The 24,926-nt window shown below is 40.9% G+C and overlaps 1 protein-coding gene and 1 pseudogene across 1 annotated transcript in view; one reads left to right on the forward strand and one right to left on the reverse strand.

Moving 5' to 3' along the window:
* Nucleotides 3,620–4,146, reverse strand: Gm45931 (predicted gene, 45931; annotated as a pseudogene).
* Nucleotides 6,033–24,926, forward strand: part of Gm31255 (predicted gene, 31255) — a 44,382-nt gene continuing 25,488 nt past the window's right edge. Inside the window, exon 1 of the mRNA XM_030254963.1 lies at nt 6,033–11,642. Coding sequence (XP_030110823.1) covers nt 11,613–11,642 — 30 coding nt within the window. The 5' untranslated portion in view covers nt 6,033–11,612. The remainder of the gene's footprint in view (nt 11,643–24,926) is intronic.

Here is a 24,926-nt window from a genome sequence, read left to right on the forward strand (position 1 = left end):
GAAAGAAATTAAAGAAGATTTCAGAAGATGGAAAGATCTCCCATGCTCATGGATAGGCAGGATCAATATAGTAAAAATGGCTATCTTGCCAAAAGCAATCTACAGATTCAATTAAATCCCCATCAAAATTCCAACTCAATTCTTCAACGAATTAGAAAGGGCAATCTCCAAATTCATCTGGAATAACAAAAAACAAAGGGTAGCAAAAACTCTTCTCAAGGATAAAAGAACCTCTGGTTGAATCACCATGCCTGTCCTAAAGCTGTACTATAGAACAATTGTCATTAAAAACTGCATGGTACTGGTATAGCGACAGAAAAGTAGACCAATGGAATAGAATTGAAGACCCAGAAATGAACCCACACACCTGTGGTCACTTGATCTTTGACAAGGGAGCTAAAACCATCCAGTGGAAAAAAGACAGCATTTTCAACAAATGGTGCTGGCACAACTGGCGGTTATCATGTAGAAGAATGGGAATTGATCCATTCCTATCTCCTTGTACTAAGGTCAAATCTAAGTGGATAAAGGAACTTCACATAAAACCAGAGACATTGAAACTTACAGAGGAGAAAGTAGGGAAAAGCCTCAAAGATATTGGTACAGGGGAAAAATTCCTGAATAGAACAGCAATGGCTTGTGCTGTAAGATCGAGAATGGACAAAGGGGACCTCATAAAATTGCATAGCTTCTGCAAGGCAAAAGACACCGTCAATAAGACAAAAAGGCCACCAACAGATTGGGAAAGGATCTTTACCTATCCTAAATCAGATAGGGGACTAATATCCAATATATATAAGAACTCAAGAAGGTGGACTCCAGAAAAGCAAATAACTCCATTAAAAAATGGGGCTCAGAGCTGAACAAAGAATTCTCACCTGAGGAATACCGAATGGCAGAGAAGCACCTAGAAAAATGTTCACCATCCTTAACCATCAGGGAAATGCAAATCAAAACAACCCTGAGATTCCACCTCACACCAGTCAGAATGGCTAAGATCAAAAATTCAGGTGACAGCAGATGCTGGTGAGGATGTGGAGAAAGAGGAACACTCCTTCACTGCTGGTGGGATTGCAAGCTTGTACAACCACTCTGGAAATCAGTCTGGCGGTTCCTCAGAAAATTGGACATAGTACTACCAGAGGATTCTGCAATACCTCTCCTGGGCATATATCCAGAAGATATCCCAACCGATAAGAAGGACACATGCTCCACTATGTTCTTAGTAGCCTTATTTATAATAGCCAGAAGCTGGAAAGAACCCAGATGCCCCTCTACAGAGGAATGGATACAGAAAATGTGGTACATTTAAACAATGGAGTACTACTCAGCTATTAAAAAGAATGAATTTATGAAATTCCTAGGCAAATAGATGAACCTGGAGAACATCATCCTGAGTGAGGTAACCCAATCACAAAGGAACTCACACAATATGTACTCACTGATAAGTGGATATTAGCCCAGAAACTTAGGATACCCAAGATATAAGATGCCATTTGCTAAACGCATGAAACTCAAGAAGAATGAAGACCAAAGTGTGGACACTTTGTCCCTTCTTAGAATTGGGAACAAAACACCCATGGAAGGAGTTACAGAGACAAAGTTTGGAGCTGTGACGAAAGGATGGACCATCTAGAGACTACCATATCCGGGGACCCATCCCATAATCAGCTTCCAAACGCTCACACCATTGCTTACACTAGCAAGATTTTGCTGAAAGGACCCAGATAGAGCTGTCTCTTGTGAGACTATGCCGGGGCCTAGCAAACACAGAAGTGGATGCTCACAGTCAGCTATTGGATGGATCACAAGGCCCCCAATGGAGGAGCTAGAGAAAGTACCCAAGGAGCTAAAGGGATCTGCAACCCTATAGGTGGAACAACAATATGAACTAGCCAGTACCTCCCGGAGCTTGTGTCTCTAGCTGCATATGTATCAGAAGATAGCCTAGTAGGCCATCAGTGGAAAGAGAGGCCCATTGGTCGTGCAAATTTTATATGCCTCAGTACAGGGGAATGCCAGGGCCAAGAAGTGGGAGTGGGTGGGTGGGGGAGTGAGTAGGGGAGCATGTGGGGGACTTTTGGGACAGCATTGGAAATGTAAATGAAATAAATACCTATTAAAAATTATTTTCTATAACCATTTATTTCCTTTATCAGTACACTGTAGTTGTCTTCAGACACATGAGAAGAGGGCATCATATTCTATTACAGGTGGTGTGAGCCACCATGTGGTTGCTGGGAATTTAACTTTGGAAGCGCAGTCAGTTTTCTTTTTATTTATTTTTATTTTCTATTCATTTATTTTTGTAGAACATGTTTCTAATATTTTCAATTATTAATATTCAATGAACAGAATAGGTATTTTAAGGTATAGTTCCTTGTTATGTCTCCCTTCTCAATTCTGATTTTATTAATTTGGATACTGCCTCTGTGCCCTCTGCTTAGTCTTGTTGAGGAATTATCTATCTTGTTGATTTTCTCAAAGAACCAGCTCCTGGTTTTGTTGATTCTTTGTATGGTTCGTCTTGTTTATATTTGGTTGATTTCAGCCATGAGTTTGCTTATTTCCCATGGTCTACTCCTCTTGAATTTGCTTCTTTTTGTTGTAGAGCTCTTTTTCCTTCCTTCCTTCCTTCCTTCCTTCCTTCCTTCCTTCCTTCCTTCCTTCCTTCCTTCCTTCCTTCCCTCCCTCCCTCCCTCCCTCCCTCCCTCCCTCTCTCTCTCTCTCTTTCTTTCTTTCTTATTTATTTTTTTATTTTTATGTTTTTTTTTTTTTTTTTTGGGGGGGGTTTTGAGACGAGGTTTCTCTGTAGCCCTGTCTGTCCTGGAACTCACTCTATAGACCAGTCTCTCCTCCAACTCAGAAATTTACCTGCCTCTGCCTCCCAAGTGCTGGAATTAAAGGCGTGAACCACTATGCCCAGCATTCTAGAGCTTTGAGATGTGCTGTCAAGGCTGCTATTGTAAGCTATCTCCAGTTTCTATTTGGAGGCACTTAGAGCTATGAGTTTTCCTCTTAGCTAGCACTGCTTTCATTGTTTCTAGTGCTTCCTGCCATGGCTATATCTGACTGGAGCCTGTTCTACCTGTGATCTTGGTTGTGTTAGAACTCCTCAGAGTTCAGCTGTCTTTAGCAGCCTGTGATCTGGCATATTCTGACCCTGAGTTCCTGGGTCTGTAATGTTCTTGGGAGTCTAGCTGCCTCTGGGTCCCTGAGATCCTGGTGTCACCAAGCTCCTGGGATCCTGGGATCCTGTGTTCCTGAGCATATTAGCACCTGGGAGTGGAGCTTCTTCAGGGTGTTGTAGGACTGGCTGCAGAGTTTGAGCCCCAGATGTACTCAGGGCATCACCCCAGTCCAGAAGGAACCTGGGCACCTCCGCAGACCAGAAGGAACCTGGGCACCTCCGCAGACCAGAAGGAACCTGTGCTACTGCTCAGGTGGAGCTTCTGGGTGCCTGGGTCCCACTGGTGCCCTAAATCAGTGCTCTTAATCACTGAGCCATCTCTCTAGCCCTGGTGAAGAGTTCTTTATGATCCAGGTCGTTAGACTCTCATTGTGAGTCTTATGGGAAAGTCACCTGTCTTTAGCTTGTATAATGATTGTCCTTTTTTTTTTTTTTTTTAAATTTTATTTAGTAGTTACGAAAACGACAGTTTTGTTTACTTTATCAAACCATACTAATATTCTTTCAAGGACAAACATACATTCAAGGATGCTACAGTGAGAGAATCTTATTTTTACGAAAGAGACTTCTCAAGGTGCTGCTTCTTATCATTGTTCTGGGAATCTAGGAAACATTCATCCCTCAAGCTACCACAAATGCTGCAAACCCCCATTTGAATCTATTTAATATTACACTCGTGTAGGTGATGTTGCCTTCAAAGCCACCCATGTATCTCCAGCCCTCATTGTGAGCCTATGGATCCCTCAGCCCCCAGGAAGCAAGCTTCTTCCTCATCGTTTATAATGGCGTTCCTTCAATTTTTTGCTGTCTGTAATCTGGAAGTTCAATTTTACTATGGCCATGGCCAAGTTCATGTCCATGTCCATGTCCTTACCCAGCATCCATGTCTTACATCGATGTGAACTCCCGGGACACTCAATATTTAACCTTCCAGCTGGAGCCAACTGGAAACTGACAAATCAATTACCTATGTGCAGTTATTACAGCTTAAGATATTAGAAGTTCTTAGTTCCTGGGTAGGAACTTTTGACAGTTGTTTAAGAAGATGTGATTCCAAACTATCCACTGAATGTTTGTAATTATTCTCATGGACAAATGTTACAGACAGCATTAGCCAGAGAGGTTGCCTGTGCTGTCAACTGTGGTGAATGCAGAGACTCATGTCAGCTCACAGTATCAGGCTACAGAACACCCAATTGCTTAACTCCAAACCAGAAACCTAAAAGACCCCCTCTACAGCTCAGTGTGCATTATGGAATATAGGGAGAAAGGGTGCAGGGGCCAGAAGATGAGAAGAAGCAATGGAAATGCAATATAGTGCTCATGCACAGGCAAGGAAACCATGGTCTGTCTCTCAGCTCCGCAGCTCTCTGCACAAGAGTGGAGACCTCACCAGCACAGTAAGGAACAGTGAGGGGCTCAGTGGGCCCACCCCCCATTCTATTGAACTTTTGGCTACTGGCAGATCTTTGGACAGAGGTCAGCATGGATTGGACTCAAGTGGAAAGACTGAATCCCAGGATCTCGCAGACAACCTCTTTTAAACTCTGTGGGTCACAAGACAAGACCAAAGATGTGACTGTAAGAAAGATCCTTGTAAAGAAGAATATTTGAGGGGATTGTAAGGGAAATGAGAGAGGAGGGATGTAGGGGAAATCACAGAAATACATTATACATGTGTCTTAGTTAGAGTTTTACTGCTGTGAACAGACACCATGACCAGGGCTACCCTTAAAAGGTCAGCATTTTATTGGGGTTGGCTTATAGGTGCATAGGTTATCTGTTATCATCAAGGCAGAAACATGTCACCATCCAGGCAGGCATGATTCAGGAAGAGCTGAGAGTTCTAAATCTTCATCTGAAAGCTGCTAGCAGAATACTGGCTTTCAGGAAGGTATATTGAGGGTCTTAAAGCCCACATTCACAGTGACTCACCTATTCCAACAAGGCCACACCTCTAAATAGTGTCAATGCTTGGGCCAAGCATATACGAACCATCACATTCCACTCCCTGTCTTTTATAGGCTCATTCAAACCTATGTGTAGGGCCATGCCTACACATAGCATGATAAAAATATGCATTTAGTCAAACTTCCAAAGCACACAAAGTCTAAACTATGTTGTATCAACAATGTTAAAAGTCCAGTGATAAAGATCTCTTCTGAAACGCACTCAGTCACTTAACTGTAATCCCCAAAGCAAGACAGGAAACCATCTGTACAAATCCAAACTCTGCATTTTCATGTCTGAAGTCAAAGCTATCATATTCAGATCTCCAACTCCATTTTCATCTTTGTTGACAACAATACACTTCTTTCTCCTGGGCAGGTTCTTCTTGCTGTTAGCAGCTGTCTTCAGCAGGTATCCCATGGCCTTGACATCTTTAATATTTTTGGGTCTCCAAGGCACCTTCAACCTCACAGCTTCATGCTCCAGTGTCTTAGATCTACACATGATTTTCTGGGAACCTCCAAAGGGCTGGCATCAGTTTTTTGTTTCTCTGCCCTGTAGCACTCTAAGCTCAGGTTGATCCACTGCTACTGCCGTTCTTGGTATTCATCCCATGGTACTGGTATCTCCAATACACTGGGGTCTTCTGCTACACCATGCATTCACCAAATTTCCTCTCTTCATGGTGCCAAGCCTCAACCCTTTTTCTTTTTCTTTATTTCTTTTTTTACTTTTTTTTTTTTGGTTTTTTTGAGACAAGTTTTCGCTGTATAGGACTAGCTGTCCTGAATCTCAGTCTGTAGACCAGGCTGACCTCGAACTCAGAAACCTGTCTGCCTCTGCCTCCTGAGTGCTGGGTTTAAAGTTGTGCACTACCATGCCAGGCTTTTTTTTTTTTCTTTTTTTTTTTTTTTTTGCCTCAACTCTTTTTAATGACCCCTTCAGTCCTGGGCCATTAACTGCAACTGAGGCTGTACTTTTTACCAATGGCCTTCCATGGTCTCTCACAGTGACAAGCCTCAGCTGTTCGTCATGATGTCTTCATGCCTTCAAAACCAATATCACCTTGGCGACTCTTTCACCTTACCATGTACAGCTGTAGGACAAGGTACTATCTTGGCTATCTCTGGAACAGAGTATCTTTTTGCTCTTACCAAACACTTCCCAGAAGCTTTCACCTCAGTGATACCAGTCTCTTCTTAATCACCACTAAGTTCTTAGCTCCAGCTAACCAGCATCAATTGTCTCAGTAGTTCTTTCTGTTCTTGACTCTATAGACTGAGCCACGTGGCCAAAGCTGTTGAGTTTTGCTGCTTATGTGGGCTGGACATGGCCCCTTTTTCTATTACATTATCACCAGCTTTCTGTTTTCCAACTCTGTCCCTGAGTAAGTTTGGATTTCCTACAATTTACAGAGTAGATTGACCTTGAACTCAGAGATCTGCATGGATCTGTCTCCTGTAATGCTGGCATTAAATGTGTGTACCACTATGCTTGGATTTAAGCATTTCTTTCCCTAGAACCTGCTTTGTTCCAGATTGGCCTTGAACCCAGAGAACTGTTTGGCTTGGTTTTCTGGGATTAACGGTGTGTCCCACCATGCCTGGATGTAAATTTAGCTGGATGGAATCTTACTCCAATATCTCTTAATCTCTTAACAGTCTCCTAGAATGTAGGATTCAGTTCCAATTTACTTCCTGGTGCAGCTTTAATACTTGTATCATATATTTTATATTTTTCCTTTCTAAGTTTGCTATGCTTGTTTAAAATGCTCTTTGTGGTACTTAACCAGAGAACAATGACTCTGCTGAGATGTTTTTTGAGACTTTGTTTGTGAAACCATTTAATATAAATCTAAGGGTCAGGAGATACCACACATGAGAAGGTGAGGAATAGAGAGCATAGCCACCATGTAGGAGACAGAGAATAGTGGCCCTGAAAGGACTGTATGACTGTGTAAAGGACAGCAAAGTTGGAATATAGAGTTTTGGTAAGCAATAACTTAGGAAGATCAAAGGGAGATGGATTGGCCATATAGGGGCCAGGAAGTGGCCCTGCCATTGAGTTGTTTTAGGCATATAAAATATAACTGCTCTGTGTTTGTGTGTGTGTGTGTGTGTTTCATTCAGGAATGTAGAACACTGGGGCTGGTAGATAGTAACTCAGAGCAGCTGCTGCCACTGTGGTCAATTTGAGTAGTTTAATTGGGAACGGCTATAGTCCTTAACCTCTCCAACATGTTTAAAATTAGAAAAAAATAAGACTGCAACTCATCCTGGACCTGACATACTTCTTACTGGGGTAATGAGAAATCATCAACTCATCACAACTACAAAAACAAAGATCAAATGAGTATGTTATTGTTACTAATTAAGAGATTGTTTTTTATTTTTCGGTATCCTGATACTAAGGAAATAGTTGCAGTTTTAGCTTCATGCTCTCAATGGTCAAACATCAATGTCCCTTGGAATCTTAAAAATGTAAGTTGAAAAATTATAAGAATGTAAACATAAGGCTTGGAAATAAGGGGCAAGTCTTTAATCTGACCACCTCTGGAGCAGAAGCGGGAGGATCATAGAGTTCAAAGTCAACCTGGTCTGTGTAGTAATGAATTCCAGGACAGCCTGGGCTACATGGAGGAACCCTGTCTCAATAATAAAAAACAAAAACGAGGAGGAGGAGGAGGAAGAGAAGGCAATGATTGAGTTTTTTAATAAATAAAGTTTTATCTATGAAGTTTAGGATGGCTGTATGTTTCCAGAATGGAAAGAGAAATTAGAAATTTTATGAAAGTTGCAAGTGTCCAAGTAAGTTATTAAAGATATGTAAATGATAAACCTTAGAGATGATAGACAGGAACCGGGCATGGTGGCCCACGCCTTTAATCCCAGCACTTGGAAGGCAGAGGCAGGTGGATTTGTGAGTTCAAGGCAAGCCTGGTATAAAGAGTTCCAGGACAGCCAGGGCTATATAAAGAAACCCTGTCTCAAAAAACCAGGAAAAAAAAAAAGATGATAGACAGGATATTTTAATTTGTAAGCCAAGTACCAATGAATTTATGTCAAGCCTCTACTTAAATCAACAGAGTTCTCGTTAGCTTTGACCAATCCTGGTAACAGTTATAAACACTTGCTTCTAAAGCTTTATGTGAGCTGTTTCAATTATCACAGATACAAAACAAAGATACATGCAAACAAGATAATTATTGTGTTTTAAACTTTGTTATATTAAACGACTCTAAAAACAAAACCTGACCCGTCCAGCAGGTCCAGTTATTCGAGGGTCTGGAGGGGACCTTCTCCTAATAACCAAATGGGGGGGTAGAGAGAGATGAGGAACCGTTCTGATTTGCATTGAAGCCCCAAATGTATTGAGAAAGGCCCAAGACTTAAATGCACAAGCAAAAGGGGAAGTACAGACACTTATCAGTGGGAGGGGTGAGGCAATACAAGCAAAAGGAGAAGTACTTATCAGTGGGAAGGGGGGCAATAGAAATTCTTTATTTTGGCAGCTACACGGGGAAGCAGGAACTTGGTGGTATCAGGGTGTGGTCAGGACTTCGGAGAGGACTTAGGACTGGAACATCCCGTGGTTGTTCTCAGAATCAATGTGTCGGTGGCAAGCTTTTGACCCCCTTTTCTTCTCGGGGGGAGAGGCCCAATTTAGAGATCAAGAGTTGTCTTAATAGCTCCCAACAAAAACCAACCCAACATTCATTTTAAAATGTCTGAGCTTCATCTGCATGTTGCCCAGAGTTTAAGTGACAACACTGGGAAAGCTGCTATGGTATTTCTTTTTTGTTTGTTTGTTTTGGGTGTTTGTTTGTTTGGTTTGGTTTGGTTTTTGGTTTTTCGAGACAGGGTTTCTCTGTGTACCCCTGGCTGTCCTGGCACTCACTTTGTAGACCAGGCTGGCCTCGAACTCAGAAATCTGCCAGTCTCTGCCTCCTGAGTGCTGGGATTAAAGGTATGCACCACCATGTCCGGCTTGCTATTGTATTTCTAACAAACCTTGAAAACTACAGCAAAGAGGACATAATGTTCAGAGAAGACATGTAGTGTTTTGTCTTCCTAGGTCAGTCATGATGAAGGACAATGAAACCCTTCTGGTAAATGGTCGCTTTTAGAGAGGCCATGGAGAATAAACTCTAAATATCCTATACTTTACAGGAATTCAACTGTGGATCTGGCGCTATGTATGGGTGATACAATACATAGTTTATAATTGTGTGGGGTTTGTGCTGGGTACCTTATTGTCAACTTGACACATAGTCACTTCAGACTTTGTATAGGAGCAGACAGGAATTCACTGTCTCCTGGCTGAATGAAGTTCTTGTTTTCCTCTGGTCTCAGGTCTATAATTCACTGCTTCTGTTCTTGTACATGAGTGTGTACAGAATAAGCAAAATGCTGACACCACGTTTATCTCCTTGAAACATCTGTGTCATTAGGAAGCTGGGGTTTTCTTCTACAGGAGTAGCAATATTCTATCCATACTTTTCCCCTTTGTAGAGAGCAGCATTATAGATTTAGAAATGAACAACATTGTTGTGTCTACATAGTTGGATCATAGTGTTGCTCTGAGAACTTGCCAAGCTTATTAAGACTATTTCCAGTATGCTTTTGAGTAGATGTTGCAGCTATCTCGATTTTTATTGTTTTTGAAATAAACTAAAATACAAGATTCAAGACAATTGATGGATTGGCATAATGTATAACAAAATTGTAATCATATTGGGACTACTGTCAATTAAATAACAGGAAATGCTTGATAATGTGTTTTAACTATGTGTTTGTAAATGGAAGCAACAGTAAATATCCTGAATTAACTTTGACATTACCTTTGAGTGTGTTGTCTTACAGATGTGCTGGTGAAGATTTCTTGGAGACCCAGGGTTTCCATCTCTCATCATGGGGCTCCATGTCTCATCATGGGGTTTGTGAGAGAATCACCTGTCTTTAGCTTGTATAATGATTATCCTCTTAGCAATTAATTATGTACAATTGCTACCTCTTCAGAAAAGGATTCATTGTTAAATTACCATTTTTGATGTTTTCATATTTAAATTTCTGATTTGTTTGAAATATCCTGACAAGAGAGAGAAACTATCTTCTTTTTTCTCCTTCTTTATTTTGTACTCTAAATCCAGCAAATAAACCTGCAACTGACATGTACAATGGTGGGAATTGTCTAAAATTATTTAAAGAGTTGTGATTCCACAGTATCTTCTGAGCATTTATATTCATACTCACAGAAACTTTCTTGGTACCAATGAGCATGGGGGGAGGGAATTAAAGGAGCTTGCAGCAGTGTTTAGAGACCTTGCCCTGTCTTTCTACTCTGCTCCAGAAGTCTGTGTCCTTGACTCTCTGTCACCTCATGTCTAACACACAATGGCAGGTAAGGTCAGCCAGGAGTTGCAGGGGACAGGAAACAATGGTAGTGTCTTTGGATATGTCTTTTGAAATGGCCTTTAGTTGTTTCTTTTTTGTTTTCTCCTTTCAATTGTTCCTTCCTGTTTTAATTATGGTTTTACTGCTGTGAACAGATGTCATGACAAAGGCTACTCTCACAAGAACAACATTTAATTGGGGTTCGATTACAATTCACTGGTCCACTCCATTATCATCAATGCTGGTGCATGGCAAAGCCCAGGATGGCAGGGGGCCAGAGGAGCTGGGAGTTCTATATCTTGTTTCAAGGGCTGTCAGGAGAAGACTGGCGTCTAGGCAGCTAGGACAAGGATCTTAAAGCACTGTCATTCATGGAACAGAAAAACTTCATGTCATCCTCATATAATAAAGAGCTTCACCAAGGGAAGGCAGCAAGAAATTAACAGCGGCCTTGAAATACGTTTATGATGGATTGAGACCCAAAAAGAATAGATTTGCGTTTGTAAAAAGGCTTTAGAATTTATTCTTTACGAGGCTAAAATATTGTCAATACAATATGGTTACATAATTAAAAATCATATCACACAGGTATGTGCCCCAAGGGCCCTGACTCAGTTCTTGGCTCTTCTGGGACTCCCAGCTGTGTCTGAATGACCAAGAGTCAGAACCTCACCCCCACCCTTCAGCCCAGGTCGGGGACATATCACAGCCCAGGAACCCCCAACCAGCTCTGACCTACCCCTCATCATGGACTGCATTTCCCATCCCTGAGCAGAGTCTTGGCTTTCCCTGAAGCCCAGCACCAATCATGCTGCAGAAAGGAGAAAAAACTGTCATATATCCCCCGGTTTGGAGCCCAAAGAGGCTGAAACCAGCGGAAGTGAATAAATGAATTGACAGATTCACTGACCAATCAGAGCCTCCATACGCGCTTGCCAGTCAGAATAGGAGGAGGGTTCTTTCTGAAATCATGTGGCAGGTTCCATGCTACTGTGAGAGTTTAAGTGAATTGGTGTGTTGTGCTTCGACCTCAACTGCTGAGTAGTAAGGGAAGCCTAAGCAAGCTCTGAAGGTGCAGCATGGCCAGCATATGCTCACTGCCCACAAAGGTGAGGAGCGGGAGCCGTTGTGGTGGGTCCTACTCGGGGCTGGGCGGGAACCGGCAGGTTTATGCAGCCGCGTGTGAGGTCTCTTAGTGTAAGCCATTCCTGGACCCAGCAGTGGCATCTGAATAACTTCCCTCTCTGGGCTGAATCTGCACAAAGCATTTGAAGCAGGGCCTTGTGTATAGAAACATCCTTGACAGGATGCCAGTGGCAGGCAGGCTTGGTTCCTCTAGTAGAGTCTACAAGCTCTTCTCTAACATTTAACATTTTGTTTGTGATTCATTTGGAGTTATTTTTTTTTTCTAGGTTGTAAAAGGCATCCCAAATGTTGAGTGACTGAAAGCAGGTTCTTTCAATATGTCTCTGTTTTTAAAGAACAAAAATAGATGCAATGTTAATTTTTGTACATCTGTACCTTTAGCCTTTTAGAAAAAATGTTTCTGAGAGAAGCTATGTTGTCAAATGGATCCCAGTCTCTTTCTTCCCAGGGCAATGATCCTGCTTCCCTTTTTCATTAAACTTCTTTTTTTTTTTTTCCATTTTTTATTAGGTATTTAGCTCATTTACATTACCAATGCTATACCAAACGTCCCCCATACCCACCCACCCCCACTCCCCTACCCACCCACTCCCCCTTTTTGGCCCTGGCGTTCCCCTGTACTGGGGCATACAAAGTTTGCGTGTCCAATGGACCTCTCTTTCCAGTGATGGCCGATTAGGCCATCTTTTGATACATATGCAGCTAGAGTCAAGAGCTCCGGGGTACTGGTTGGTTCATAATGTTGTTCCACCTATAGGGTTGCAGATCCCTTTACTCCTTGGGTTCTTTCTCTAGCTCTTCCATTGGGAGCCCTGTGATCCATCCATTAGCTGACTGTGAGCATCCACTTCTGTGTTTGCTAGGCCCCGGCATAGTCTCACAAGAGATAGCTACATCTGGGTCCTTTCAATAAAATCTTTCTAGGGTATGCAATGGTGTCAGCGTTTGGATGCTGATTATGGGGTGGATCCCTTGATATGGCAGTCTCTACATGGTCCATCCTTTCATCTCAGCTCCAAACTTTGTCTCTGTAACTCCTTCCATGGGTGTTTTGTTCCCAATTCTAAGGAGGGGGATAGTGTCCACACTTCAGTCTTCATTCTTCTTGAGTTTCATGTGTTTAGCAAATTGTACCTTATATCTTGAGAATCCTAGGTTTGGGGCTAATATCCACTTATCAGTGAGTACATATTGTGTGAGTTCCTTTGTGAATGTGTTACCTCACTCAGGATGATGCTCTCCAGGTCCATCCATTTGGCTAGGAATTTCATAAATTCATTCTTTTTAATAGCTGAGTAGTACTCCATTGTGTAGATGTACCACATTTTCTGTATCCATTCCTCTGTTGAGGGGCATCTGGGTTCTTTCCAGCTTCTGGCTATTATAAATAAGGCTGCTATGAACATAGTGGAGCATGTGTCCTTCTTACCAGTTGGGGCATCTTCTGGATAAATGCCCAGTAGAGGTATTGCTGGATCCTCCGGTAGTACTATGTCCAATTTTCTGAGGAACCGCCGGACTGATTTCCAGAGTGGTTGTACAAGCCTGCAATCCCACCAACAATGGAGGAGTGTTCCTCTTTCTCCACATCCACGCCAGCATCTGCTGTCACCTGAATTTTTGATCTTAGCCATTCTGACTGGTGTGAGGTGGAATCTCAGGGTTGTTTTGATTTGCATTTCCCTGATGATTAAGGATGTTGAACATTTTTTCAGGTGCTTCTCTGCCATTCGGTATTCCTCAGGTGAGAATTCTTTGTTCAGTTCTGAGCCCCATTTTTTAATGGGGTTGTTCGATTTTCTGAAGTCCACCTTCTTGAGTTCTTTATATATGTTGGATATTAGCCCCCTATCTGATTTAGGATAGGTAAAGATCCTTTCCCAATCTGTTGGTGGTCTTTTTGTCTTATTGACGGTGTCTTTTGCCTTGCAGAAACTTTGGAGTTTCATTAGGTCCCATTTGTCAATTCTCGATCTTACAGCACATGCCATTGCTGTTCTGTTCAGGAATTTTTCTCCTGTGCCCATATCTTCAAGGCTTTTCCCCACTTTCTCCTCTATAAGTTTCAGTGTCTCTGGTTTTATGTGAAGTTCTTTGATCCACTTAGATTTGAGCTTAGTACAAGGAGATAAGTATGGATCGATTCGCATTCTTCTACATGATAACAACCAGTTGTGCCAGCACCAGTTGTTGAAAATGCTGTCTTTCTTCCACTGGATGGTTTTAGCTCCCTTGTCGAAGATCAAGTGACCATAGGTGTGTGGGTTCATTTCTGGGTCTTCAATTCTATTCCATTGGTCTGCTTGTCTGTTTCTATACCAGTACCATGCAGTTTTTATCACAATTGCTCTATAGTAAAGCTTTAGGTCAGGCATGGTGATTCCACCAGAGGTTCTTTTATCCTTGAGAAGACTTTTTGCTATCCTAGGTTTTTTGTTATTCCAGATGAATTTGCAAATTGCTCCTTCTAATTCGTTGAAGAATTGAGTTGGAATTTTGATGGGGATTGCATTGAATCTGTAGATTGCTTTTGGCAAGATAGCCATTTTTACAATGTTGATCCTGCCAATCCATGAGCATGGGAGATCTTTCCATCTTCTGAGATCTTCTTTAATTTCTTTCTTCAGAGATTTGAAGTTTTTATCATATAGATCTTTCACCTCCTTAGTTAGAGTCACGCCAAGATATTTTATATTATTTGTGACTATTGAGAAGGGTGTTGTTTCCCTAATTTCTTTCTCAGCCTGTTTATTCTTTGTGTAGAGAAAGGCCATTGACTTGTTTGAGTTTATTTTATATCCAGCTACTTCACCGAAGCTGCTTATCAGGTTTAGGAGTTCTCTGTTAGAATTTTTAGGGTCACTTATATATACTATCATATCATCTGCAAAAAGTGATATTTTGACTTCCTCTTTTCCAATTTGTATCCCCTTGATCTCCTTTTGTTGTCGAATTGCTCTGGCTAATACTTCAAGTACTATGTTGAAAAGGTAGGGAGAAAGTGGGCAGCCTTGTCTAGTCCCTGATTTTAGTGGGATTGCTTCCAGCTTCTCTCCATTTACTTTGATGTTGGCTACTGGTTTGCTGTAGATTGCTTTTATCATGTTTAGGTATGGGCCTTGAATTCCTGATCTTTCCAAAACTTTTATCATGAATGGGTGTTGAATCTTGTCAAATGCTTTTTCTGCATCTAACGAGATGATCATGTGGTTTTTGTCTTTCAGTTTGTTTATATAATGGATTACATTGATGGATTTTCGAATATTAAACCATCCCTGCATTCCTGGAATAAAACCTACTTGGTCAGGATGGATGATTGCTTTAATATGTTCTTGGATTCGGTTAGCAAGAATTTTATTGAGGATTTTTGCATCGATATTCATAAGAGAAATTGGTCTGAAGTTCTCTATCTTTGTTGAATCTTTCTGTGGTTTAGGTATCAGAGTAATAGTGGCTTCATAAAATGAGTTGGGTAGAGTACCTTCTACTTCTATTTCGTGAAATAGTTTGTGCAGAACTGGAATTAGATCTTCTTGAAGGTCTGATAGAACTCTGCACTAAACCCGTCTGGTCCTGGGCTTTTTTTGGCTGGGAGACTATTAATAACTGCTTCTATTTCTTTAGGTGATATGGGACTGTTTAGATGGTCAACTTGATCCTGACTTAACTTTGGTACCTGGTATCTGTCCAGAAATTTGTCCATTTCGTCCAGGTTTTCCAGTTTTGTTGAGTATAACCTTTTGTAGAAGGATCTGATGGTGTTTTGGATTTCTTCAGGATCTGTTGTTATGTCTCCCTTTTCATTTCTGATTTTGTTAATTAGGATTTTGTCCCTGTGCCCTTTAGTGAGTCTAGCTAAGGGTTTATCTATCTTGTTGATTTTCTCAAAGAACCAACTCCTCGTTTGGTTAATTCTTTGAATAGTTCTTCTTGTTTCCACTTGGTTGATTTCACCCCTGAGTTTGATTATTTCCTGCCGTCTACTCCTCTTGGGTGAATTTGCTTCCTTTTTTTCTAGAGCTTTTAGATGTGTTGTCAAGCTGCTAGTATGTGCTCTCTCGCGTTTCTTCTTGGAGGCACTCAGAGCTATGAGTTTCCCTCTTAGAAATGCTTTCATTGTGTCCCAAAGGTTTGGGTACGTTGTGGCTTCATTTTCATTAAACTCTAAAAAGTCTTTAATTTCTTTCTTTATTCCTTCCTTGACCAAGGTATCATTGAGGAGAGTGTTGTTCAGTTTCCACGTGAATGTCGGCTTTCCATTATTTATGTTGTTATTGAAGATCAGTCTTAGGCCATGATGGTCTGATAGGATACATGGGACAATTTCAATATTTTTGTATCTGTTGAGGCCTGTTTTGTGACCAATTATATGGTCAGTTTTGGAGAAGGTCCCGTGAGGTGCTGAAAAGAAGGTATATCCTTTTGTTTTAGGATAAAATGTTCTGTAGATATCTGTTAGGTCCATTTGTTTCATAACTTCTGTTAGTTTCACTGTGTCCCTGTTTAGTTTCTGTTTCCACGATCTGTCCCTTGATGAAAGTGGTGTGTTGAAGTCTCCCACTATTATTGTGTGAGGTGCAATGTGTGCTTTGAGCTTTACTAAAATGTCTTTAATGAATGTGGCTGCCCTTGCATTTGGAGCGTAGATATTCAGAATTGAGAGGTCCTCTTGGAGGATTTTACCTTTGATGAGTATGAAGTGTCCCTCCTTGTCTTTTTTGATAACTTTGTGTTGGAAGTCGATTTTATCCGATATTAGAATGGCTACTCCAGCTTGTTTCTTCAGACCATTTGCTTGGAAAATTGTTTTCCAGCCTTTCACTCTGAGGTAGTGTCTGTCTTTTTCCCTGAGATGGGTTTCCTGTAAGCAGCAGAATGTTGGGTCCTGTTTGTGTAGCCAGTCTGTTAGTCTATGTCTTTTTATTGGGGAATTGAGTCCATTAATATTAAGAGATATTAAGGAAAAGCAATTGTTGCTTCCTTTTATTTTTGTTGTTAGAGTTGGCATTCTGTTCTTGTGGCTGTCTTCTTTTTGGTTTGTTGAGGGATTACTTTCTTGTTTGTTCTAGGGCGTGATTTCCGTCCTTGTATTGCTTCTTTTCTGTTACTATCCTTTGAAGGGCTGGATTCGTGGAAAGATATTGTGTGAATTTGGTTTTGTCGTGGAATACTTTGGTTTCTCCATCTATGGTAATTGAGAGTTTGGCCGGGTATAGTAGCCTGGGCTGGCATTTGTGTTCTCTTAGTGTCTGTATAACATCTGTCCAGGCTCTTCTGGCTTTCATAGTCTCTGGTGAAAAGTCTGGTGTAATTCTGATAGGCCTTCCTTTATATGTTACTTGACCTTTCTCCCTTACTGCTTTTAATATTCTATTTTTATTTAGTGCATTTGTTGTTCTGATTATTATGTGTCGGGAGGAATTTCTTTTCTGGTCCAGTCTATTTGGAGTTCTGTAGGCTTCTTGTATGATCATGGGCATCTCTTTCTTTATGTTTGGGAAGTTTTCTTCAATTATTTTGTTGAAGATATTAGCTGGCCCTTTAAGTTGAAAATCTTCATTCTCATCAATTCCTATTATCCGTAGGTTTGGCCTTCTCATTGTGTCCTGGATTTCCTGGATGTTTTGAGTTAGGATCCTTTTGCATTTTGTATTTTCTTTGACTGTTGTGTCGATGTTCTCTATGGAATCTTCTGCACCTGAGATTCTCTCTTCAATTTCTTGTATTCTGTTGCTGATGCTCGCATCTATGGTTCCAGATCTCTTTCCTAGGGTTTCTATCTCCAGCGTTGCCTCGCTTTGGGTTTTCTTTACTGTGTCTACTTCCCTTTTTAGTTCTAGTATTGTTTTGTTCATTTCCATTACCTGTTTGGATGTGTTTTCCTGTTTTTCTTTAAGGACTTCTACCTGTTTGGCTGTGTTTTCCTGCTTTTCTTTAAGGGCCTGTAACTCTTTAGCAGTGCTCTCCTGTAATTCTTTATGTGACTTATGAAAGTCCTTCTTGATGTCCTCTATCATCATCATGAAAAATGTTTTTAAATCTGGGTCTAGATTTTCGGTTGTGTTGGGGTGCCCAGGACTATGTGGGGTGGGAGTGCTGCGTTCTGATGATGGTGAGTGGTCTTTATTTCTGTTAGTAGGATTCTTACGTTTGCCTTTCGCCATCTGGTAATCTCTGAAGCTAGCTGTTATAGTTGTCTCTGTTAAGAGCTTGTACTTCAGGTGACTCTGTTAGCCTCTATAAGCAGACCTGGGAGGATAGCACTCTCCTTGGTTTCAGTGGGTAGAGTATTCTCTGCAGGAAAGCTCTCTTCTTGCAGGGAAGGTACCCAGATATCTGGTGTTCGAACAGGACTCCTGGCAGAAGTTGTGTTCCACTCACTAGAGGTCTTAGGATCCCGTGGAGAATCCTATGTGGGCCCTTGCGGGTGTCAGGCAACTCCGCTGGCCAGGAAGCCCGCGGCTCGAGTGGAGCGGAAGGGGCTTTTGTCCCGGGTCAGGCCCGGGCAGTGTGCTTCCCTATGTACCGCAGTCTCAGGTTCTGCGCGATTGGATTGGGGCCGGCGCTGTGTTCCACTCACCAGAGGTCTTAGGATCCCGTGGAAAATCCTGTGTGGGCCCTTGCGGGTGTCAGGCAACTCCGCTGGCCAGGAAGCCCGCGGCTCGAGTCTCATTAAACTTCTTAAGTCCGTATGTTAAATGTATGTACAAGAGTGTTTTTAAAATTACTCATATACACCGTGTAATTAACGGTCCTTTTCAGTGAAAGGAGAAGTGCTTTCATGTGGAACATGTCTTCTGCCTTCAGACTAGAACAGAAGGAATAGTTTACTGTGTATACAGTAGGGTGAAACAATGTAGACAAGAGCTAGCTCACAGACTAAAGTTTAAGGGAGTCATCTGCAGGAGTCACCATTAGGAAGGAGGGGGCAAAGTGAGTGATTGCTTTAAATTCCTCAGCATTTATTAATTCATGCATGTTTATAGAAATTGTTCAGATTGGTGGGTATAAAAGTTGGGGAGGTTCTGTGGGATCAAACTTTGTTGATGTAATTATGTCAGCTGAGAAGCTGTGTGTGTGTCAGGTTATAGATCAGCAGCTAATATTACACATAAGGACAAGATCATACATCATCTTATTGATGGCATTTCCTCAGCAGGGAATGGCCTGCTCTTCTTTTTGTTTGGTTGTTTTTTTGTTTGTTTGTTTGTTTTTTTGAGACAGGGTTTCTCTGTATGGCTCTGGCTGTCCTGGAATTCACTTTGTAGACCAGCCTGGCCTCAAACTCAGAAATCCACCTGCTTCTGCCTAGGCATGTGCCACCACCCCCAGTTTAGGCCTGCTCTTCTTGAAAGTCCCTATTGTTATGCATTTTTCTCTTGTTCATGTACCACCAGCCACAACCCCTGGTTCCTGGAAATTAACTCCAGGGTGCTAAAGTAACTTTGAGTTTCAGAATTTTTTCATGTGTTCATGGTGCTTGGCAGGAAGCAGACATTAAATTGTTCTTCCAAGTAGTTTTCATTGTGGGTTTCAGAGTGCATGTTTTTTTTCTGAATTCACAAAGAAGCGTGACAGACTGCAGAGCCATAGCCACCATTCTGATCATCTCTATGCAGAGAGATCTGTAGAACATGGGGCCTCACTGTTTGAAGGATTGTGGATTGAAAGCAAGAGATATAACAGTTAAAGTCACTTTGAGTTATTTTTGTGGGAGTTTGTGGGCTTTGTTTTGTTTTGTTTTAAGTTTCAATACACATGCACTCATAGGTAACATTGTTCAAGTTAACATTTAAGGGACTCTTCCCTTATAAATTATCCCTACAATCAGAGCCCTATTTGTCATGAAAGAGCACACAATGACAGCTTAAGCAATGTCCTCTTGACCCTTTCTCCTATCTGATTTTAATCTTTTATAACATTGCCATTTGTCAGATGGATTTGAGAGCTTCAGCCATCTTGTTTACAGTATAGGTTGAAATTGAAAATGTGGTGGTGGGGGAGCACAGAATCTAGCATAAGCTTTCACATTCAAAGTGTTTTTATAATGTCTTGTAGTTGGTGTTTGGGGAAGCAAAAGTGAGTGTCAAGCTTTTACACCAGAGTGGCCAGATTGATGAGAAGCAAATAGCTAGTACAGCAGACTGTAAGACTCCAGAAAGTTGTTCTATTTGGATGCAAGGAGAACTTTCTGCCCATGAGTCACAGTGGATCAAAAAGTAAAGATGAGGTTAAGAAACAGACTGAATTGATTTTGTTTAAATTTAAATAATGGCAATAAATGATCATTGAGAAAAATGTAACACTTTAGACAAGTGACCCATTTCAATTCTTCTAAATAAGTAACCAGGCTTAGGTCATCACACATTTTTGATTTGGAGAATATGTTTATTATTGTTTAAGAATTGTTTTTTTTTTAAGATGTCATTTTATTTATTTATTTATTTAATTTATTTTTTATGTATGCAGTGTTTTGCCTGCATGTATGCCTGCAAGCCAGTAGAGGGCACCTAATCTTATTATACATGACTGTGACCCACCATGTGGTTACTAGAAATTGAACTCAGGACATTTGGAAGAGCATCCAGTTCTCTTCACCTCTGAGGCATCTCTCCAGCCCAACATTTAAGATTTTTACACTGGAGTTCCTGTTTAATGTTTGGTATAATTGTAATATCAATACCCTATAATATTATCTATGCATTTTTATTTTTGAATAGTTAATCAAACATTAATTTTTCTTAAAGAGAAGCAAGAGTGGTTGTTTAGAATTAAGTGTGCATTTTCTCTTCTCATTCCACAGTCCAACATAATGGAAGACATCACAAGACAATAACCTGTGTCTGTTTCCTGATATATATATATTTCAAATTGTTGAATAAAAATATGATTTTACAGGTCTACACAGTGTGTAGGAGTGGATTTGGCATGAATGCTTCTGTGATGGTCATCCTCTTCAGAAAGAGCATGAGAAATGTATCTGTCAAAAGTCATGGTTTCATAGTCTTCATTATTCTGGTTTTATTTCTTCATTACTGTTTCCCTTCTTTGCAGATTCTGTTTTCGCTTCTTCTTCTTCTTTTCTACTTCTTCTTCTTTTCTTCTTCTTCTTCTTTTCTTCTTCTTCTTCTTCTTCTTTTCTTCTTCTTCTTTTCTTCTTCTTCTTCTTCTTTTCTTCTTCTTCTTTTCTTCTTCTTCTTCTTCTTCTTCTTCTTCTTCTTCTTCTTCTTCTTCTTCCTCCTCCTCCTCCTCCTCCTTCTTCTTCTTCTTCCTCTTCCTCTTCTTCCTCTTCTTCTTCCTCTTCCTCTTCCTCTTCCTCCTCCTCTTCCTCTTCCTCTTCCTCTTCCTCTTCCTCTTCTTCTTCTTCTTCTTCTTCTTCTTCTTCTTCTTCTTCTTCTTCTTCTTCCTTTTCCTCTTTTCTTCTTCTTCTGCTTCTTTTTTTTTTTTTTTCAGTTTCATGAGACATTGTTTCCCTCTATAGCCCCAGCTGTCCTAAACTCACTCTGTAGATCAGGCTGGCCTGGAACTCAGAAATCCATGTGCCTCTGCCTCTCAAGTGCTAGGATTAAATAGCATATGCAACCACTGCCCAGCTCTTTGCATTTTCATTCAAGCAATAATTGAATTAATTTTCATTGAAACTAGATTCTTCTCTCATATAGTATATTAGGTCTACAGTTTTTTGTCCCTCCATTCCTTCCAGTTACACTGCCACCTCTTCTATCCTCCTCTCCCACAGATTTCCTCTCATTCTGTTTTCTCTTTAGAGGAGAGCAGGTTGCAAGGAGAGGAGAGCCAAGCAGATCAAAACAAGACCGAGAAGGCTTGTTAAAAGCCCTCAATTTGGGGTTGTCCATGGCAAGCCAATAGGAAGAAAAGAACATCAAGATCAAGCAAAGGAGTCAGAGCCATACTTCCTCCCAGTGTTAGGGTTACCACACATCACCAAGTTAACCACCATAACACAGAAGCAGAGGACCTGGCTGAGCCCCAAGCAATCCATTTTTGCTATTTAAGTCTTTGTGGGGTTTCTGAAAACCTTGGCCATGTAAGAATTGGGTTCCTGCTGATGTCCAGCTCCTCAAATTAAACCACATATTGGTTGGCCACTCAAAAAGGGTCATTAGCAAGTTTGCTCAGCACATTTTACAGACAGGAATGTGTATGTAGAGGTTTTATACCTTGTATTTTTTTCACGATTTTCTTTTCTTTCTGTGTCCTACTGACTACCTTCTCTCTGCAAAGAGACTAGAACATAGGAATTAAGGCTCCAAACAAGCACAAAGTTGATTTTGAGATTTAGTGAGTTGTGTGAAAGTTGTCCAAAAAATTAGTCCCTGTGCTTGGGTTGCTGAGAGCAAGATGTTTTCCACGGAATCAGCATGGGTAGTTTTGAGCCATCCTTGGCTAACAACTCAATGAAATGTAACCTGTTCCCAACACTGAATCCACACTGCTTATAAAGGACGAGCAGTTAAGACCCTGTCCTCCATTAGTAGGAGTGGTCACCAGGGTCACCCTCAGAGTGTCCTGAAAGTTCCCACGGCACTTTGTTCCTTTACAAACGTGCAGTTGCCCACTACTTGCAGCTCTTTCTCCCTGAACTATACTTTCTTCCTACATCCCTCCTCCAAATGACCCCTACCACTTCTTTCCTCATTTATCTCAGTCTACCCAGAGAGTCTATTCTATTTCTGCTTTGCAGAAAGATGTCTGTGTCACCTCTCCATCTCTTCTCTTTACATAACCTCTCTGGGCCTGTAGGGGATAGCTTCATTAAAATTTACCTAAGAGCTAATATCCACTTATGGGGGAATGTATAACATTACATCATTCTAAGTCTGGGTTACCTCAGGTAGGGTGCTTTTACTCTAGCTGCAGTCATCAGCCTGTTGTGCTGCAGTCATTTCATGTTGTCATATTTTTAGCAGCTGAGTGGTACTCATTGTACAGACATACCACATTTGTTTCTGCAGTTTTCAGCTGTGGAACATCTATGTGTTTTTACCTTCTGTCTAATACAAATAAAGCTATTGTGAACATAGGTGAGCATGTGTCCTGGGTTGCTGGATGGAGTACCTTTTTCATTTATGCCCAAGACTGATATAGCTTGGTCCTGAGGTGGATGCATTCCCAGTCTCCTGAGGAATCATGATACTGGTTCCCTTATTGGCTATATTTGTCTGCACTCCTACAAGCAGTAGAAGGTGTCACACTTGCTTTATATTCTCACTAATATGAAAATCATTTGTGTTAGTTATCTTCACCATTGTGACATGTAACATGGACTCACAAAGTAGTTTTCAATTGCAATTCCATAATGGCTAAGGATGGTGAACATTTCTTTAAGAGTTTCTCAGCCATTTGAGATTGTCTGTTGAGAATTCATGGTTTAAATCTCTACCCTATTTTTTATCTGGAGTTTTTGATTTTAGATCATCTAGTTTTGTGAGGTCTGTATATATTTTTGTATATTACAAGTTTATCAGGTATGTTTAAATTGTACAAATACTTTTCTCATTCCTTAGACTGTCTATTTGTCCAATTGTCTGGGCTTTGGCCTTAGAAAAACCTCACTGTTCCATGAGGTCCAATTTATGAATTTATCTTAGTTTCTGCACTATTAGTATTCTGTTCAGAAGGTTGTCTCCTGTGACATTGAATTCAGTGAGGTTCTCCCATTATCCTTCTGTCAGGATCAATGTGTCTGGTTTTATTTTAAATCTTTGGAAATCTATTTGGAAATGAGTTTAGTGCAGGGCAAAGAAGATAGACCTCTTTCCATACATCTCCATGTAGAACTACAGTGTAACAAGCACCACTTTGCTAAGCCAAGTGTGGTCCTGATAGGCCCAGGTAGACATGGTTCCTGCCCCTGGGACACTGGTGTGAGCCTTCCTGAGTGTTGATGGCTGTTGTAGGTATAAGTAAGGCTTGTTTATGTAATCATGTACAAATTTTCTGGACCCACTAACAGAGGACTCTTTTCTCTGAAAACAGGGGATTTCATTTTCAGAGGAACTTCTTCCCTGTGAATGTTAATGCCTCCATGCTGGTTAGAAACTGCTGGAGTCCTGGAATTGAGGGTGTAGCTATGTCACATCGAAGTTATAAAAACTGAGATTTCAGGTAAAAAACAGATTTCAGGACAGCTTTTAAGGCTACATGAGTTTGAAAATATATAATTTTGCAACTCTGCAAAAAGAAGGATGCAAGAGGAATCACATCAGGGGCTCCTTAAGGAATCTAAAGTAACCAAGTCAGTTACCCTGTGAGCCAGCAAGTGAAATAGATGCAAAGGCAGGGAGATATAAAGGCATGCACATTCCAGAGTTCAAGGTCAGTTTGAACAGGGGCAAGGCCATTGCCTGGAGTGGTAAAAATGGTAATTTGATGACCTTGTGCAATGGAACTGGCTTCTAAAGTATGCTTAAGAAAGGCTAATGGATCCCTGAATTCTTTTGCATTGTTAAGAAAAAAAATGTATGTTTCCTGTGTCTTAAGAATCTAAAGACTTGTGCCTGGGGATGGTGATTCCTGAAATGCTCAAAAGGAAATTTGAATAAATGATTGGATTGATATGTACAATAATGATTGGATCTGGGTTTTATGAGTTGATGCATCTAGAAACATTTTAAGGATAAAAGAGAAATACTTGGATATCTCTCTCTCTCTCTCTCCTCTCTCCCTCCTTCCCTCCCCATGGACAGAGAGAGATCTCCAGGGAAGAAGCAGAACATAGAGAGCAGCAGACTGAAAAAGCTGCCCCAAGCAGAACACAGGTCATCAGCTAGAATCCACAGTTTGACTTCTTGTCTTGTTTTTTTTTTTTTTTTTTTTTTTTTTTTTTTTTTTTTTTTTTTTTTTTTTTTTGCTATTCCCATGCACCCCTTGTCTCAGAACCCCTTTAAGGTCTTGTTTTTTTCAATGTGTCTAGGTGAATTCCCTAAGAAACTCCAGGTGTACATATGTGGTTTGATTTGTCTATGGTTCTTTAACTCTATTCCATTGATCAAGCTGTGTGTCTGTATGCCAGTACCAATGAAAAAGTATGATGTAAAAGCAAAATTCTAGGCCTTTAGGCCCAGGCTTGCGAATGTGACCTCTGTGACTCAATGCTGGAAGGTATACTAATTATAAAACAGATAGAGGCATTCCTCCACCCACCTGCTTCCTGGGTTCAAGGAGTGTTCATTCAAAGAAAGTCATCCTGACCCACGCTGACCATTGCTGGAACCCGCTATGCA

This window comes from Mus musculus, chromosome 5, assembly GCF_000001635.26.
Source record: "Mus musculus strain C57BL/6J chromosome 5, GRCm38.p6 C57BL/6J".
Lineage (NCBI taxonomy): Eukaryota > Metazoa > Chordata > Mammalia > Rodentia > Muridae > Mus > Mus musculus.